Raw genomic sequence first — 19965 nt, 5'->3', positions numbered from 1 at the left:
TGAGAGATGTGTCATGAACAAGATTCAAGGATTGTTTGCATAATGTGTTAACACCTGATTAATCATTTTATTGTGCCAATTTATAACAAGTCTATCTTGAGGTTATACGAAAGACCATACTCATAATGAAACATAGCTAAGATACAGTAAGGTTTCCTCCTGTATTCCACTTGTTCCTGTTCACATATCCTTGCTGTGGAGGGCTGAGTGTGTCACGCATGAAAGATGGCGGTGGTGGCTGTTCTGGATGTTTCCCCAAAATTGGCACATTTGAGGTGCCTGGACAGGTACTTCAAAACTACTGCTGTCCTGAATGTTGATATAGTTATGTTGCCTTGGTCACCCAGTTGTTTATGACAGGAAAACAAGCAAATGTAACTTTAACTTGGGTTGGTGGTAACTTGTATTATATTGCATGTTTTCCCATTATAGGTGCCTGAATCAGTGCTTCTATAAAACAGGTGTTCTGAACATGTTCAATAACATCTTTTGGTCACTAGGAATGTCAGGTGTATTAGCTGCTGTCTAAGCTACCCAGAAGTGTAAGACTGATAATAAAACTGCACGTTAATGAAACTTGTGGGTCTGAGTTCAGAAAAACTAAGTGGGTGGTAAATATTGATGCCAGACCCATAAGAACTGTTCATAACTTTTAATTTGGACAACAAGGATTAAACCAATGTTAAAATGACATAAAATCCAAGGCCTGGCTGGTAAAACCAGCCAACTATAAAGAGTTGAGGAATGAGAAACAGATGGAGGGAAACGGGGCAAAAAAGAAAATCAAGCTATAAACTGAAGTCACCCTCAATATAAGGATTCACAGATGCAGGGGACCAAAGTTACAAAAACTTGTTTCTTCCAAAATAAAAAAGGTCTTTGCTGTGAAAATGATGTGTAGAATCTATGTACATCATCCTTGATTCATGTATGCATACAAAAAAATCACATCACAAGATGCTTGTGTTCAAGTATATTCACCAACTTCATCTCCATGAATTAGCATTCTCGTCTTTCCACATTTTTTTTTTTAAATAAAATGTCCTTCAAAATTAAAAACAAAATGCAGAAACCACATTTAATGTCCTACCAATACATATATACTGTATAAATACATACATAAATATATTTTACATACAACAGCCATAAATTTGAAAAGGGGATATACAGAGTAAAGGGTAGGGGGGGGGTGGTAGTGTGTGTTTTAGCTTGTGTTGTAAAATGGTTTGTCCTTCTATGATCTTGTCAGTCAGATAGGATGGTGTGGCGCTGTGTGTTCGTGTTTGTCCTTGCACACAGCGCGCACACACATCAAAGTTGTAGCCTTCTCAGTTGGCCCAGTAGGGAGAGCTGCCATAGCTCGACTTGTTGACTTGGCTCTTCTGCTGCAGGCTGCTTGACTGGCCACGCTGGCTCGGACCACCCTGAATGTGAAAAAGAAATGGGAATGATCAAAGAAATTCTAAAACAGGGGAAATCTGTTCCAACGCCTGCAAATGATCAGCAAGAGCTACCTGTCCATCCTGAGCTAGATGGTGGTGCAGCAGCTGTGAGTGTGGTTGCTGGTGAGGCAGAATGTGGAGGAATGGGGCTGGTGCATAGCCTCCAGGAGCTGCTCCAGGGTTCAGAGGCCCTGGACCCCCCAGTGCTGAGGGCAAGCTGAAGGGGGGAGGGGTCCCCGCATGGAAACCCTGCTTATCAAAAGACTGCAAAAAGAGGATAGAAGAATAATCAAACTTGAAACTTAACCTCACCACACAGTCTTAGTTTTATTTGTATTTTTGTTGAGTTGTTGGAGGCTCACCTGGGTCTTATTGTAAACACTTCCACTGATGTCTGGCACACCAGAGTTACTGGACGTCACCGAGACGCCTGGAAAAGCAATGGAAATTATATTTACACATTAGACTAAGTTAAAAAAAACGTTTTTAAAAGACATTAGAAAGGGTGGTATTTTGCTTTGTACCTTTGCCAGGCCCAGAAGCAGCAGATTTGGCTTGTGCCTGTGAGGAGGAGTTGTATCCTTTACTGTAGTCCACTCCTGCTGGCCCTGCTGTCAGCTCCTCATACCCTGGGGGGAAGACAACATTAATATCAGGACAGAACAAGAACACTCCACTCCTGTTGAAGAAAATCCACAAAATATAATTTTGGAAAGTACTTAACCTTAAATCTGACATATTTCCCAAACCCTAAACTCATTTGTGACTCAATCCTTGTTCTTACAAACCTGAGCTGAAGGTGTGCTGGCCATAGCCGCTTGGCTGCTGCTGGGTCTGCTGCTGGAAGGGGCTAGCAGAGGGGTTTCCCAGACCGAGACCCATACTGTGCTGCTTGGCTGAGGCTGGCCCCCCAGGAGGAACGAACATAGTGTGGCCATACTGGAAGGCAGCAGCACTTGGTACAGCACCGGGGACCCCTGGGTAGTAAGGCAGGCCAGTGTAACTGTAGCCCGGAGGAAGGAAAGCCTGCTGACTGCTGTGGTGCTGCGGCTGACCCTGCGGCTGAGGCTGGGCCTGTTGAGGCTGAGGCTGGGCCTGGCTCTGTCCTTGGCTCTGACCCTGGGGAGGCTGTGGAGCTGAGAGGCTTGTAGGGGGGGCTGGGGAGGTGGAGTCATTCCTGCCGAACTTAGTGACTTCACCTGACAAATGAGGGGAATATAACGTGAGTACACCAAAATGAAATCAAGTTAGACAGTGTGAAGGAGAAAGTTTTTACAACTCTGGATCCACTTGTCTCTCTCTCTCCTATGAACTGATCTAATTCAATAATAATGTGCTTTACCTGAGTAAGGGTTGTTGGTTAGGCTCCCATCTCTGCCCGAGAGAGTTGCAGTGGGGCCGGGGAATGTGATTCCATAGAAATCCTGCAAAGAGGGCTGAAGGGAAAGTACAGGATCAGGATGGCATCCACGGAACAATCAAAGAAAAAAACGACTAGAGTAAGGACTGTCGATAAGGCTTACCATCGGCAGTCTTGACTGGAGCATATGGAGGTCCTCATAGCCATAGATTTGCTGTGAAACACAGGATACATATATAGTCATCTTAAAATACAGCAAATCATGTCCAAACGCAGACAGATATACAGTACATATGATGAAAAATATCACATTTTGCAGTGGCAGATTTAAAAGAAAAACAGGCACATATAATGACTCCATTGAATCGTCTATATACAATATATACACATATACATATGTGTAAGGCTACTTACTGGGTATGCTGGCAGTAGCCCCCCTGGGCCCATAATATACTGGTTAGGCAGTAGAGGAGGCACTCCCTGGGACAGGTTAGGAGGAGCTTTACCTGTCAACACAATGAAAGAATACCCATCACTATGAGATTCCTAACTTGCATGGGAATAGTTCTTCCTTCTTTTTTGTCTCGACTCCTCAGGAGCACAAAAAAAATGTTGTGTGTGTACCAGCAGAGGAGGAGAGCAGGGGTGTGGTCCTTGGTGCAGAAAGATTGGACGCGGAAGTAGCTCCATTGGAGCCGAGTCCCAGCGCTGCACTGGTGGCAGCGGCAGAGTGAAGTCCAGCGGTGCCAGCGAGAACACCGACTGTGTGGCTCATGTTGTTGCCCATGTTGGGCAGGTTGGCCAGGTGGCTGATGCCACTGCTACTGTTGCTGCTGTTGTGGGTTGAGTGGAGTGCTGAAGCAGGGGGCTGCGATAATGTATACGAGCCAGAGGAGGGAGCCAGAGAGCTTACACTGCTGTTGTCAACGCTCGTGTACTGTAGACGGGTACAAAGAGGGGGATCAGTTGAATTTGGAAGTAGTCTTTTTAGGATATCAGTGTGCTGTGCATGCATGGGTCTGCATTGTACTGCACCTTTACCACACAGTGAACACCAAGGTGGTATGGCTCTTTATTTGTATTTCTTTTTAAATGTTCTTTTTGATATTATGAATATATTAGGCAAACTGATTCAACTGTTTGGTGGCATATTAGAATTCAGGATCAGTGGTCATAAAGAAGGTTAGCAATCATGCTGGTAGAGAATGAGACAGGAACTTACAGTGAGGGAGCTGGAGCCCAGAGCTGAGACTGAGGAATGACTGTTGACATGGCTGTAGAGGGGAGACAGAAGTTAAGAGTGATGAAAAGAGTACTGGATTAACAGCATTATAATTCAGTTTGTATAGCAATTCTTTTCTTGATTTACTTCCGATGTTTGATCTTTTTGTTAGATGCAAAATACCATTTTTAGCATAGTCTGCTTTCTGATGCCTGCAAGTCTGCATGCTGACTTTACAAAGAAAATGAAACTCTGCATTGAAATTGAAAATAGTCAATAGTCAGCCCTGTGCACGGGTGTCACCTGTTGAGTGAGTTGAGCTGGCTGACTGAGGGCAGGTCTTGTGCCAGGCTTGAGAGTGTGCTGGAGCTGTGTGCAGGTAGGGATGAGGATAAGTGTGAGGAGGGTGCTGAGGAACCGTTACTGCTGATGTTCATTGACGGCGAGTCTGGCTTCGGCGTGGAGGACGCTGAAGAAGCTGGGGAGGAGTCAGAGAGAAAAGAGGTCTTTATTTGTAGTTAAATAGAAACATGGTTGTTGGTAAACTTTACAACATAAAGTATTCATTGAACAATTTAAAAAGTCATTGGTTACTTACTGTCTAGAGCAGCGGAGGTCCTTACACCATTCATACCATTCTGGTGGTGAGAAAAACACAACTTTATGTTTGTGTATAATATTGAATAACAGATCTCAAACTCATCACATTCTCCACAGTAAAAGGTGAATAGCCTGAACGGAAGGCATCAGCTACATTTCGTTTGGGATATTGGCAATGTTTCTGCTCAGGTGTTGATGGCAAATAATAATAAAATCGTTCTAATGTAAAAACAAATACTGAAACAATGTGTACATTCACACAGTGAGAATTAATGTTGGCTACTCTACTCACCATGACTGGCCCTGAGGTCTCTTTACTCTGGGAGAAGGCCAGTCTCGTGTGAGGTGGCATGGCCCCGTCGTAACTCCCACCCACTGAGGAAAAGTGAGAGGAAGGGGGTACAGAGGAGGAAGTGGTAGAGACTGTGGAAGAGGGGGGATGATTGGTGGAGCCAACAGTCCCTAATGAAGAGGGAGGGTGGCTGGATAATGCCACCGCGGAGGAATGATATACTGGCTCGGATGATGAGAGGGGGAGGGGCAGGGCGACGGAGAGAGGGCTGCCCAGCGACTCACTGCAAGGTAACAGCAGGGAGACATCATGTTAGGAGACAAAATGAGCAAAATTGGAAAATAAAATGTGAATGTTGCAATACTATAAAAATTAAAAAATCCCCAAAGCTAGCTTAGGGGTCACAGTTTGTGTTATACCATGACCTAAAGAAAGTCAGTAAACAGCAGTGACAGTACCTCAGTGGTTTGGAGTACAGGCTTGTCTGGCTCTGTGTCCCTGGTCCTGGTGCAGTTGGTGCTGAGACGGGGGCCGGTGTGGACTCCCTGGAAACTGCACAATTATCCACAACTCCAAACTCTGGCAATGCCGACTCCGAGCCAAAGTCTAGAGCCCCGAACTGCAGGTTCAGCCCAGGGATGTCAGCTGAGCCTGGCATCTCTACTGCCGTGGAGGGGATCTGCGAGGAAATACAGGGAAAAAAAAAACCTCAGGTCTCAGGATAATGATAATAAGTTTATATAACCTTTCAGTTATAAAGATTATCTATTAACAGACAGGTTTTCCAGGTGTAAAACCCCTGTGTGTGTCAAAAGTAGCAACATGTTCTTCTGTTGTGGAAGATCCATCTCTTACCTTTGATGTGGGAGGTATCCTTCTTTTCTGGCCTTTTAGTGCTGCCCGTTGCTGCAGCGGTGTAGTGCTGCCCTGAGGGTCCAGCCCTGCACTGGGAGCAGGAGGTTTAGCACCGGCAGCAGCCATCACCGGGCCTGCCTGTGAGGGTGTGCTGCTGTGCTGCGGAGCATGTGAGGCTGAAACGGGGGCTACCTGTTGTTGTGATGGCGGACTCGCTTGTCGTGCCAGAGGCAAGGAAGGAGCGGCATGCCTCTGAACCAGCTGGCTCAGCACAAGAGACGGCTCAGGCTGCAGGCCAAATTCACCTGCGCACACAGACACATGACAAAACATGGGGCAAGGACTTTAAATATGAATACTAACATGATTAGTTATTACATGTTCTTACAATACATACAACACTTACGGCTGAACTGTGAGGTCAGCGAGTTGGATTCTGAAGCCTTAATATCCCAGCTAGATGTGGAGGGCGGAGGTAAAGATCCTCCAAGGACTGGCAGTCGGCCAATGGAGGTGCTGCTTCCTTGGGTGCTGGCTGGAGGTGCAGCCTGGGATGAAGGTAATGGCCCCAAGCCAGGACCCTTCAGCTGCTCCAGTATCTGAGCTCCAGCGCTGGGCTGAGTCCTTTTGGCCTGGCCCAAGTCCCCGAAACCAGCTCCCAGAACTGATGACTGGCATAAACATAAGAAGAGATAAATCTCAGCCTTTGTTTGGATGTGTAGAAAAAGGATGGATAGTATCAAAGGCAACTGTTGTTACCAGAGCTGCATGCGCGTAGCTTGTGCTACTAGTGGCGGTGCGACTTGGAGGTGGCTGCTGATGCTGCGGCGGAGGCTGGTGATGGTGGTGGTGGGAGTTGGTGAAGACCAGACTCTGCGAGGAAGAGGATGAAGGGGGCTCTCTTCCTCCACCCACTGGCTTCTGCAGCAGAGAGACGAGGTCCAGACTAACAAAGAAAGAAATTGATGATTTATATATATATTTTTTTTTTTAAATGGAGAATAGCAGCTTAAAGGATGGCAATGTAAAGTATTACATTCATATTTCCATTTTAGCCAGAGCATTTAAAGTGACTGGATGTAAAATATACCATCCTAAAGTACATTTAATTTTACATTTGTGACAGGCAGCTCATACGGATGAAACCAAAACTATGGAGTACCTTTAGTCACATAATAGATGGCACACTGTTACATTGTAGTAAGAGTCCCGGGCTATTTTCCCATACTATAACTGGACCAGTTTCTTACCTTTTCCCAGGTGTTATGTGATTCTCAGAAGGCAGAGCACATGAGGATGTGAATACTTTGGTCTCTGAGAGCTGCAGGAATACACAATATAAAAAAGGATATTAAATGTGCAACAAAACATTTTCTTTGTTAGACCGACTATCTTACTATGTGTCAACTCACACTAACGTCTTCACTCCAATCCTCAGCTGTCCAGTCATCCAAAGTATTCCTCCAGGTACCAGTAACTAGAGGACAAAACAAGATGAATCACACAGTTCAAAAACACATGGGATGAGCAAGTAAACAAGATGCAGGATGCATGTAGCTTATCTTCATTTGTAAATGACACAAAGAGCTAAAGAGTACCGTCTGCTTCATGCATAACTAGAACACATGGAGTGGAAAAGAGGTTACCTGTACCATCTGTGCTGTTGTCGGCCACCGTGTCCCATGACTCATTCTGTGTGGTCCCAGTACCAGCCTCTGAGGTATAGTCTGCAGGATTAAAGGTCCTGGGAAGGATTAAAGATGACGTATATTTAGTTACACTCAAATAATTAACTGCAGGGCCATGTTGGATTTTTGGTGTTGAGGGAAAATCCCTATACTTGTAAATTGTTTTCCTCATAACCCACATCTGGGGCCTGTACTACGAAGTGGTCACACAAAGCTGGTTATCAACAAGAGTAATCAACCTAGAGTTTCTGTGAGCATGTTCACTTGAATGAGCAGTATATGACCAATCAGACATGATCAAATCTGTCGTCAGCAGATTCCATGAGCTCATAGATCTGAGTAAATCTCCTGTTTATTCCATTAAATGAATTTGTTGCACAGAGGCCTATAGTCTTGTGGCACCTTTGTCAGTTAAATATGTCATATTATAGCTGCAGCCTTGACAGAAACAAACAGGGCAGTATGGAACTAATAACAATGAATATGAAAGTATTTAGTATGCTAAGAGATTATCTTGCGCCTAAGACGGACAATCAATACCTTTATTATCAAAACTGTATCATTAATGATTAAAGTAATTGTTTTATGTTCACACAGGCCTAGCCTAATTCATAAGTAAAACAACAAGGGACAGACAAAGTGTATACCAGTACTGCTGACAGACGTGATTGGTCAGAGGGGTTTCTTCCTACAAACTGATCTCCTACCCTGAACATAGGTGTTCAGCATAAGTTTCCATGGCTATCTACCAAGGTAAGGTCATAGTGCACCCAAACTAGTTGGGGCATGGGTGGCCTAGGGGTTAGTTTGGGTGCACTGTGGCTTCTTTCCGACATGTTATCCCGACACAAAAATAAATTAATTTAACCCTGAAGCAACCTCAATAACCGAAGAACCTGCTTCGTAGTACAGGCCACTGAAGTAATACTGTTTACTGTTAATGCTATTCATGAGGCAAAGCTCCCATTAGAGGCCTTTCAAGCCTTTAGGTTTGTGATACTAGGTAAAGAATAAAGTGGGATATATTTTGGATTTTTTGGGGTACCACACAGGGTTTGAACTGTTGACCAAGGACATCATGAGATACTACATTCAAACCTTTTGGCGGAAGAGTCCCTTGAATGTGCTGCATGTGTGTTGTCACCATACCCCATGCCCTGGGCTGAGAACCGGCTCCCTGCTGGTGCTCTGCCTCGGCCTCGGCCTCCAGATCCTGCTAAACATTCACACAAAAGTCAACAACATCAACCCAAGTGCGAGTTGTACTAAAAAGAAATGAACATCTACTTATACTTACCTCTTCCACCTCTGACCCTCCGACCTCGATCGGAACCTCTGTCCACTGGTGTCATCTCGACGCCATTCTCCTCTGGACGGCCTGTGAAAACACAAGCACAGAACAATAAAGATAAGAAACCACGTTGGTAACAGTATCATGTGCTTTATTTTGATACTGAGAAGCTAGAGACGGTTAAGGATTTTGAGGTTTTCACTCCATACCCTGTCGGCTGCGGCTGGCTCCCTTGCCCTTGCGAATGGCCGCCGCACGGCCCTTGCTCGCCTCCCTCTCTCCTTTCTTCTCCCTGTTCTCTTTGTTCTCCTTGCCTTCTGATGGACCCTCCTTAACCAGGGGCTTCTTCTTCCCAACTGTCTCCCAGGAGGTCTAAAAACAAAGTAAACAACAAGAAAAACAGACTAAAAAATAGACTTAGACTAGAGCTGCCATCACACATTTTTTAAATCACTATTAATCACTGAATTTCAATAGTAAATCCGGATGAATCACAAGTTTTTGAGTAGATTTCATTGTTATTTTTGGTTTCGTCTTGAATTAAGGGTACTTTACTTCCTGTTTGGATACAAACCTGTTTTTATTTTGAAATAAAATAAGAAACTTCAGGTAGATCCAAGGTTACGACAAACTTAACCAGATAAAGGGGAAAGTCTTACGGATTCAAAATTCAATGAAAACAGCTAAAGCCTCTGGTGCTCTTAACGTTGTTAAAAACCATACCTGACCTTCAGTTTGAGAGCAGAGAGACACTACAACAAGCTCTACAGGACTCCACAAAAATATTTATGGAAAGTCAGAAAAGCAGTGATGCCAGCTCACTTTTTGACCTTGTTCTCTGAAGTATGAACTGTATTGCAGTAAACAAATACCCTATGAGGTCATCTTTGTCTTGAAATAATGACTGGCACATGGCTCAGTTGTGGTAATCTTTTATGTTATCCCATCCTTCTTGTCTCCCATAGTTGAACAGCTGAGCATTATGGCATGGTAATCTGGACTTTCTGTTCATCAGTGTTGTTCAATAGGATTGTTCAATTGTATTCTCAGTGCACATCACTAAAGTTCACTAATAGAAGATTAAATAGTGGTAACTTAATATTACCTGATGATTTATAACCACATATTATAAACAGCTTTTGTTACTTTATAATAACATCCATATAATGCTTAAAGGTGTTTGAGACCAATTATTAACCGCTCAAAGCATTCACTATGCAAATACAATTCATAGTATCTATCAAACTTTTATCAAGGTGAACAGTTCATCAATTGAAACTTTATTGTAGCAAATTAACCATCTACTAAGGTTAAGTTTATAGATGTTTTAACATTTTTTTTTAATTGTTTAATGGTTTGATCATTGTTAACAAATACTTTAAACATTAAATGACATGTTTTAATGTGTGCAACAAAAACTTTGAGTAAAAGGTTTCTGTAGAATGTGATAATTGTTTTTGTATCAGCTATGAGACCATATAGAAGCTATAAACTTGTGATTTCCCTTGACCCAAACTGATATAAAAATAACATCAGTAAACATTTAAAGTTTATTATTTCAGTATCACTTTTATGTTATTATAAAGTGCTACCCTATTTTATATCCAAAACTGGAAATTTGCCAAAGTGCCTCGTTTAACTTCACTATAAAAGATGGCAAAGATAGATTCAAACTATTTCCCTTTCTTTTCAGTGTTTCGATGGTTTTACAGCTCTCTCTTTTACACCTTGAATCAATACAACTGTCACAGGGATCGCAATGACTCGATTGTCACTCTACACACTTTATATAAGGTAAGAATTCCATGGTTGTGTTTTGGGCCTCAAGTGCTGCTGACACAACAGTGACCTCACAGCAATGCTCTACCTGAGCACATCCTGTGTAAACACAGATACAGGATGTGCTATAATGCCTGTATGGACATTTTGTTGATCTACAGTGGTTAATAAAATGTGTGTTTACTCAGTTTTTAGATGGGTAGTAATGTAATAGACACAGTGGCCCTCACTTATCAATCTAGTGTAGAAACCAGCGCAGATTTGGGTGTAGAAATCATCGTACAACAGAGTCCACGTGGGACCTATGAAATGTGCGTATCTGGCTGATCACAGCGTATTTAAGATCGGGTGTTGCGGCTGGAAACGATTGTCATTTAAATACCACACCCCTATATATTCACAGCTCAGCTGTCCTCGCCCCCAGAGTTTATGGCATGGAGATACTTAATACGACAAAGAAGAGAAACGAGATATGACCTGAGTGACACCATAACAGAGAGAAGTAAAGAGGAATAACATTGTGTTATTTGGCAGCCTGAAATATAGGATTAGCGAGCTTCAGAAGAAATGCACCTGCATGAAATCTCAACAGCGTTGGTTTTAAATATAAAAAATATATAGCCTAACATCCGTGATATGTAACGTACATAATATATATATATTTTTAATACTTTTAGTTTAAAAAACCTGGTCAGGCCATACGATCACTACAATATATCCTAGTGTTGCGGGTCTTAAAAGAAGCAGCTCCTGGAGCGGACCGGAGGACGCCAGCCGTACCCCACCTGAAATGATCCCAGATCGTGGAGCAAGTGGCTTCTTTCATCAGTTCAGCCTCAATATCAGGCACAAGTGGTACAGGCAAACCTGCATCTGTGTCAGATAACGTCGGCTGCGACGTTTAAATGAGACTTTATACGAGAAGAGAAACCTGAAACGTCCTGCAACAAATGAATAAAGTGTTTGATCAAACCCTGTGCAATGTGCACTTCTCATCTGATTAGCCTTCTTTCTAAACATAAGAATTCAACACTTACATAAACGAAGGTCCTGACTCCGTCTTACAGCCTCCAGATTTCTTTATTCGTTATTATGTCACATGTAGTCTCTGGCCTATGTGCGTCTGCTGTGCGCAATTACGAACATACCGATTAGTTACGATCTAATGTTGATGTTCTGTTCTCCTAAATATTTCATATTTCAGAGGCTAAAAGTTGTATTTAGTATCTCTGGAAGTTTTTATGTCCTTTAAAAGTAAATGTTTTTAGTTTTTCTGTTTTAATTTGTCTCAGTATTTTCTGCAGTGATAGTCCTTGTACATGAACGTTTAACATGTATTTACCAAAAACAGCCTCTCTAATCTTTAATCTTCAAAGTAAATCGATTAAACAAACAAAAATTCATCAAATAAAACACACAGCTAAAGGAATCACCTGACGGCTCGCGCTGTTCAACATTATTTAAAAAGCGATGTAGTCTACAGAGATCGTTTGAGATATCTTATCTAACAGTAAATCTGTGAACCTCTATCTATCCGTCTTAACAAGCACTGTTATAGTATGATCTAATGATTCTCTGACACAGACAGATTCGCTGCACTGTAAGTCCACACTGAGTTGAAAATGTGCGTACACGAACTGAAACCTGGTGTGAGATTTGAGCGTACCCTCCGCTCAAGTCCAAATTGATAAGTGCCGAACTTTGCATGGAAATTACCGTACACCCATTTTTCTGCCGTATGTATGTTTGATAAGTGAGGGCCATTATGTGCATGTACACATCTCTATGAAGGGCAATTTTGTAGTATGTTGATTCAGTTAACTGGGATTTTTTCAACCTCAACCTTATTGTGTGTGAGGTATAGCTATTCATCGACCCACACATCCAATAGCTAATCCTCCTATCTTTAAAAGGTAATAGGGGGCTAGAGCTGATCTTGGATGCCAATTGGGAAAAAAGCAGAATATAACCCGGACAAGTCGCCAGTCAATGACAGGGCTCACACAAAGATATAGACAACCACTGACACTCACATTCATACCTACAGGAAATACAGAATCACCTATTAACCTTCCTTGCATGTAAGCCAGAGGTACAATATATTCAATCAAAACAAATCTATTCACACTATCTAAAACAGCCAATTTATATATTTTACAATAATGGTACACTAGTTTGTAAATGTTTAAAGGGCATTAAATCAGACACTGTCACATGTCACTTACCATGTCAGAGGTGCTCTCCAAAAGGAAGTTAATGGCTCTACTAACATCCTCATTGCAGTCATGGAGTGCTACCATGCACTCATCCTGGTTCTTCCCAGTCACTTCCATCAGCTGGTCAGAGCAACAAACACAATCCAAATGAGAAATGTCTGATAGTCATAAAAGGTGTACCAATGACAAAATACAACAGTTTTGCACAGTTATTATTTCATAACGGTTGTTACAAAAGAAGCCTTGTCTGGAAAAACGCCACAAATGTTACCTGGTTAACTTTGTCCTCAAAGTCAGCATCATTCTTGTCGTAGATCATCTGGGCAAGCCGAATCTGTTCAGCAGTAGCCTGTAACACAGAGAGCAATGTTTAATGTGTCATAAACTGAAAAACAGGAAGAATATAAGTATCCATTTTGTAGCAGACAGGATGCACAGCAGAGCTTCTGTGAGGGAGTGGGTGTGGCCCAACAGAGGAGAGAGAAAGATGATTCCTGGCACCTGTGACCTGTGTGTAGTATGTGAGAGGAGACAACAGGACTGACTCATGGAAGAGTTTCTGGAGGACTGCAGACACATTATTTAGGCTGAATTAAGGTTTTAGTGAGGGTAAGAGTCTCTGTGCTGCCCAAGGTTAAATGAGGAGATTCTTGTGGACACCAATAGTGGGTGGAGGGTTCTTTTTGCTTTTTTTTGGCTCGTAAGATGATTTGATCTGTTTGATGTTTGATAATCCTGCTGTGGTAGGATTCTCACAGAGTTCGGTAGAACTTGATGCTGAACACACTTTCACAAAACTCCTCCTCAAAAAACCTCTTTAGGTTTTCAGGGTGAGGTGCATGTGTGAACAGCAGAATTTTTCACTTGGAGAATTCACCTTGAGCGAGTGGTGGGAGATATGACCTGATATTTTTTTTTTCAGTCTACAGTAACTGTATTATATCGCAGTATTACAGTACTAAAAGGGATTGTTCATTTGCATATTAATGCACTTCGACCACCCTTCTCCCCCTCAACAAGCCGGTAGTTTGATATTCAACTCATTCTGCATATGAAACCAGAAAAAAAATAATTACCGTATTTTCCGCACTATAAGGCGCACTTAAAAGCCTTTAATTTTCTCAAAAAACGTCAGTGCGCCTTATAATCCGGAGCGCCTTATATATGGATCAATTGGTTAATTGGTTGATCCATACTGGTTGTACACGGCGCTCAGCGACACTGACTCGGATAATGACGAGAGGGAGCCGGGCATGTTGGATGCCGTACTCGCCCAACTGTTCAATTCGGACACTGAAGAAGAAGAATTCGAGGGATTCGTGGACGGGGAATGAACTGAAAAAGTGAGTTTTACGTGTTATACGTAACTGAACAATGTTGAGTTATGCACTAACGTTTAGCGGTATCAGACTGTGTTTCTTTTACGTGTTTACAACTGAACAAGGCTGGGAGATATTGTGAATATGCACATTAACGTTTGAACAACGTTGAGTTATTGTGAATGCACTACGTATAAAACTACGTTTTGAGAGTTAAGAGAAACGTCAAAGAAATAATTTATTATTTGGGGAAATCGTCTTATGTACTTTTGTTTTTGTAGTTTTATACGTTACGTTTTATACGTATTTATATTTATATATTCACAATATCTCCCAGCCTTGTTCAGTTGTAAACACATTCTATTCTATGCGCCTTATAATCCGGTGCGCCCTATATATGAAAACAGTTCTAAAATAGGCCATTCATTGAAGGTGCGCCTTATAATCCGGTGCGCCTTATAGTGCGGAAAATACGGTATAAGACAGTGTGTGTTCCCTTCTCAGTAGGCTACGTTTTAGCTTGTAACAACATGCTTTTGAGGTTTTACTTTTTTCATTTTAAAACTATTTATTTTACTTTGAAGCAAAAACAAATTCAGGTGCTCTCCTTTCAACCTATTGGAAAGTCAGATTAGATTTGAACATGAGGTAAACTACAATTAGCTCAATGAATGTCAACAAAAAAGTGCATTGGTGGCATACTGTCATATTTCTCTTTTAGTTACGATTATCGCTCCTCTCTTATTCATGTAATGTTCAGTATTGTAAATATTTTGAGTATTAACAGCAGCTCAAACGATTTAAGAACACTTCAAAAGACATCAAACCTCACACTGAAGGTTCAGATGTGTTTTATGTAATAAGAGCAGTGAGGGTGATGTGCAGACAGAGGAGCACTCAGTTGATGTTGACAGACATCAGTTAGTTAACAGACAGCAGCCTGCCATGTAGTTCACATACTTCACTGGTTAACATGGAAACTGTAGAGCAGATGATCAATTTCACTTTTTGTTTCTTGTCTGTCCACTTATATGCGTAATGGCACGTTCCCTGACTCTTGCTCACCCGTATAGCTCTCTCTCCCTCTCACGTGTGCAGACCCACAGTTATGTTTTAATGCATGTTTTTGACATATTGAGGGAGAGAGGCTTTCAGAAAAAGGGTGCTTGCAGCTGTTAATATACCTGGACGAGTGGGAAACACTGCACTGCGTTTTCCAGGCGCGCACGCTCGCTGCACACTATCAGAAACTACTACGCTACTTGAGCAATGACTGCAGTCTGTATGATCTATAAACTGTCACTGCACCGGCACACCAGGAATTGTCCCGGTTCTCCCGATTAGCCACTCCGGGTCTGGCTGCTCCTCACTGCTCGCCATGCTAAAAGTAATGTTGTTGTCAGCGTCACCAAACTTTAGCGCGTGGTGATTGGCTATTAACTCGGACGGGGTTTCCTCATCCCTGCGCACTAACAATTTAGAGAGAAATACAATGCGTGAAAACTAGTTCAACGCCAAACCGTTAAAACCGCAATTCACAAGTCAGTATTGAACCGCGGATGCCGAACTGAACGGTTCAATATTTTATTGAGAATTGTTGCATGCCTAATATTAAGTGCGCTTTAGAAGGAGCTACAATTACCTGATATTTTCAATAACACTGTCGAGACCAGCTTACAGCTAGACCCACTGTAATTAAGATGCAAATACTTATTGCGTTGGGCTCAAGTGACACAGAGACAAGTCATTCAAGCACAAAGCCTATGACAGAACGAAGGAGAAGCCCTGCGGGCAAACACACCCATCTAATGTAGTTGTTATTTAGTGAAACTTGGAGAGGGGAGGATTTTACAACTTCACCAAGTTGCTCTGCCACAATTCACTTTCATTGTAAACACCTGCTCTGACATGGGGAGGCGACTGTACCCTTTGGTCAGTGAGCATGCAAGACCGCTTGCTCTGCTCTGAGTGTCTGAGCAAAACATGCAGAAGACCAGGGGACGCAATATGAGACGTTGTCTTGTCAGAAATCACTCTGCTATGCTACATTTATTTAGCTGCAGCTGTGGCCTGTAGGTTGAGCAATCAGTGTCGCCTCATGTGTGCCCTACAACCAAACATGTTTATCTTAAAGGTCCCATATTGTGCTTTTTCTGGTTTTATATGCTCTTTAGTGTGTTTTCCAAGTGTCCTGTGCATGTTTAGGCACATCTATGCGCAAAAATTCAAAGTCCGCGGAAACGTGGCTTCTCCTACGTCCTCCTGTTAGCTGCAGCATTAGCTGCATGTAACACTCGGTTCTAGCCACCCTCAAAAAAGTTTTGTCAGTGTGATGTCTTGTCAGTGTGAGATCACTGATCTAAGCCCATTGGCTCGTTGTGGCAAGCCCTGCAGCTCATGTTGCACGCCCGTTAACTTCTGTAGCACGCTCACGATATGCCGTAGCCTGCGGTAGCACAGTAGTGCTAAGGTGCTAATGTTTATGCTACCCTCGGACAGAGCCAGTGGCTGCATTCACAATATGGTAAAAGAGGCGGGACATTTCCGAGAACCGTGCTGAGCGACTGACCAATTACGGCAGAGCCGACAGGCCGACCAATCAGATCAGACTTGGCACATATGGGGACTCTGAACGTGGGCACTTCAGAGCCTTACAGAGAGTCAGAAGCGAGCCGGTGCAGTACATGAAAACAGACACTTTTTTCCAACTTTAGCTATTGTGAACATACTTTAGTAGGTACATAGATTAAATATATGAACCCCAAAAAGGGCATAATATGGGCTCTTTAAACAGTCATGACGTCATGGCAAAAATTCCAGTCGTGGCAGAAATAATACCGGTTCTGGTATCGGCAACTCTGCCACTTCTGCGTCGTCCGCCACGTGTGAGTTCTTAGTTTTACATGCTTTAATTTGGTTTTGTGCCATGATTTTGCATTTCACTTAGGCCTCAATTGTATGATGTATGCACTGAGCTTTTCAATGACAGACTTGGCTGTCTGGCACCCAATTTTGATAAACCTAATAATGTATGATAATAATGTACAATTCGGTGGCCACTTAATTGAATACACCTGTAAAATTTTATGCAATCAAGTGCATTACCAGTATTGCCAATGTTCTGGTTGAAAGTTTTTTTTTTTTTTTAAATGGTGATGTTATTAACACAGTATATTGGCTGAGCTGTTGACTTCATACTAAAATAATCTGGAGTTTATTACTCAGTAACAAACAAACTATGCTTTAGAGACCTACTGATTTGTTGTCGAATGAAGAAGTGTGATGAAGTAGTGTGCACACTGGTGTTATGTTCCAAAATGTATGCGGCTGAGAAGGGTGTGCTTTATGTGATCATGTGGTTGCGGTGGCTCACCTGTATCTGTTTCTGTGGTTGAGATGTGTGAGTGGCAGCAGGCAGCGCTTTTTCCCGAGGGCCCCGGGCCTTGTCGCCGCCCAGCGAGCTCATCATATACAGTATATACAAAACTCTGTATGTACAAAATAGAAAAAAATCTGCAAAGAACACAACAAACATGGAACGATGAGTGCCAACGATCAACAGGTTATTTTCAAAATTCTCTCAGACACACACACACACACACACACACACACACAGGTTTCATTTCCAATGCTGTTAGACCAGAGAGTCAAGACTTTCCTTCGAAGGAAATAAGGAGTTTAATCCGAGAAATGTGTTATTGCACAATCATGAATACTGCCCTTATGGACGCTGTAAGAGTTGGCCTGGTGACAGAACAGCTTTGCTGAAAATCTAGGTCAAGGAGGGAGAGCAACTCAGTGTCCTTTTACAAACAGCACAGACCACAGAGTGTGAAGCAGAACAAACACTACAAACTATGACCTCACATCCCCTCTGTTGTGTAGTTCAGCGCAGCAAAGATTTACATGTATGTCACGGATCCTAAACACTACACTACTATGCCAGTTGAATTACTCAGAGTATTTGACAAGCGAGTCCCGTCACGTTGCTTGAGTGTTACAAGATGAAGCACACAGCACTACTATTTTGTTATGCCTAATATTAAACGACTGTCAACAAAAGATAAACAGAGGGCTTTATCCACCTGCACATACATTTAAAATGTAAATCACCATCACCTTGTCTTGACTAATACTTTTTAAAAGCAGTTAGACGATGGTGTCCATTACTACTATAATAACAAATAACCCTGCTGATTTGTTTCACATCGGAGAACAATAGCGACCCAGCTTACAGCGACTGTGTGACGTAGGCAAATACAACGCTGCCATTGGCTGATAGAATGAACAAAGCTAAAGCAAAAAGATAATCTGTTTATAAATGTGATTTTCTTTTAAAATGTCAAGAGACTGTAAAACCTATAAAAAAAATAGCTATATTTGTAATTTAATCCAGTTTCGACATTCTTTAAGCGTCGACGGTCTTTGTCGCAATCAACAACAAAACAGTCAGTCAGTGGCTCTGCACAGCTAAGATGCTCATACATATATATTAAAAACTGAAGGAAAATATGTCCACGAAAGTCACCGTAGATGTTTATTTATATTTACAATTAACCATGTTATGGCGAATTTAAAAGCCGCTATACATTCTGATACTAATGCGAGCACATCGTTGTTTTTAACCAATGCTAACATTAGCCCGTCGCTTTAGTGTAACTTATTTCTTGGTCACGTAAACGACTATTACTAAAGCGCTATTGTCTATCTTCCATAATCAAATCAAATAATCTTAGTGTTGCTCTCGATTCTAACTCTGGTCGAATAGGTGCTGTTGGTACTAGGGTCTCTTTGTCCTCGAGTTAGCTACTAGCATGCTAACGCTGACACCACAGACGATGCAGTGGGGATGAAGCTAGCTAACGATGCTATCTAAATCTGTTCCAAGTTGGTAGCCAACGAAAGAAAAGAAATGTGCGTGCTTAGGCGATTGTACGTATTTAAAGATCCACCGACTAGTTCAAATATAGTAGTTGTTCCATTAGACATTTATTCGACATGTAGACAACAGGCTGTCCAGCTAAAAACACAACTGTATTAATTTAAAAGAAAAAGAAAGGCCTCGAAGCGGAGCAGAATCCCGACATTGCTCCGCCGGGGAAACAAGACAACAGAAAAATTGCGAAAAGACATCCCTTACAACCCCGTGTGAGCGAAACAACGAAACCACTGACCAACTATTTCAGCAAGAATGTGACTCGCTATTAGGTTTATATGCGTTCAAATAAAGGAATTGAAGTTGAAAAACATGAGAAAATGAATGTTTTTGTTACCTGCTAACACGCTTCACTCAGCAAGCAGCAGACAAGATGGTCACGTGATGTGCGCTGCTGCCGCGGTGGATGCTTCTCTCTTCTCCGGGTCACAACCAACTTCTTAACCTTCAGGGTTTACTCTCCTGCTGTTAGCCGAGGTGTGTTTCTAATGCTGCCCTACAAAGGCAAAATGCAGTAACTTCATTTTTGGAACATTACAGATGTTCTTTATTATGAGGACAAATATCTTGAGTCAATTGTGGTTTTTTTTGGTTTTTTTGAGAAAATAGTCAGTTGTATTTGCCTTAACTTCCAAAAGCCCTCGAGAAACCAAGGCAGAGTGCAGTAACTTCACTCATCAGGGTCTTTGTCTTTGTACTGCAGCATTCAGGAATACTCAAACTGATTTAAGGTCTTCTGCCTTTGTTTTGCTGCGGATCAAAGTGAAGTTACTGTTTCACTGCAGTGGAGTTAAGGTGTTATGCCTTTGTTTTAATATCTGTCATCAAGCACTTCTGACACACAGCAGCTTGACTAAAGTATAGCCAAGAAATAGTGTTTGGTTGTGTTATTTTAACAATACAACCAAGTGAAATACAGTATCAAATGGAAGTTAATGCCTTTTGCCTTGGCATGACCTCGTTAT

The 19965-nt window shown here is 42.1% G+C and overlaps 1 protein-coding gene across 7 annotated transcripts; it reads right to left on the bottom strand.

The window, feature by feature from the left end:
- Window positions 1-637: 637 nt before the first annotated feature.
- ubap2a (ubiquitin associated protein 2a) lies at window positions 638-19488 on the bottom strand. 7 transcript variants are annotated; one of them, XM_020629379.3, is made up of 27 exons: window positions 19338-19488; window positions 17438-17577; window positions 13017-13094; window positions 12755-12865; window positions 8960-9122; window positions 8757-8837; window positions 8558-8675; window positions 7418-7515; window positions 7184-7248; window positions 7022-7092; window positions 6531-6717; window positions 6178-6442; window positions 5772-6076; window positions 5375-5595; window positions 4917-5199; window positions 4623-4662; window positions 4328-4502; window positions 4025-4076; window positions 3427-3739; window positions 3217-3308; window positions 2966-3016; window positions 2785-2878; window positions 2231-2641; window positions 1967-2071; window positions 1805-1872; window positions 1515-1706; window positions 638-1424 (listed from the first exon to the last, which is right to left on the bottom strand). In XM_020629379.3, exons 2-27 carry the CDS (start codon window positions 17531-17533, stop codon window positions 1329-1331), a joined length of 3831 nt encoding a protein of 1276 aa, XP_020485035.2. In that variant the 5' UTR covers window positions 17534-17577; window positions 19338-19488; the 3' UTR covers window positions 638-1328. The 7 variants fall into 7 exon arrangements, with proteins under 7 accessions (XP_020485035.2, XP_020485037.2, XP_020485038.2 ...); XM_020629381.3 differs by having other exon boundaries at window positions 7424-7515; XM_020629382.3 differs by having other exon boundaries at window positions 8609-8675.
- Between the last annotated feature and the right edge of the window lie 477 nt (window positions 19489-19965).

This window comes from Labrus bergylta, chromosome 5 (assembly GCF_963930695.1).
Source record: "Labrus bergylta chromosome 5, fLabBer1.1, whole genome shotgun sequence".
NCBI classification, from domain to species: Eukaryota; Metazoa; Chordata; class Actinopteri; order Labriformes; family Labridae; genus Labrus; species Labrus bergylta.
This window is presented reverse-complemented; position numbering and strand designations above follow the sequence as displayed.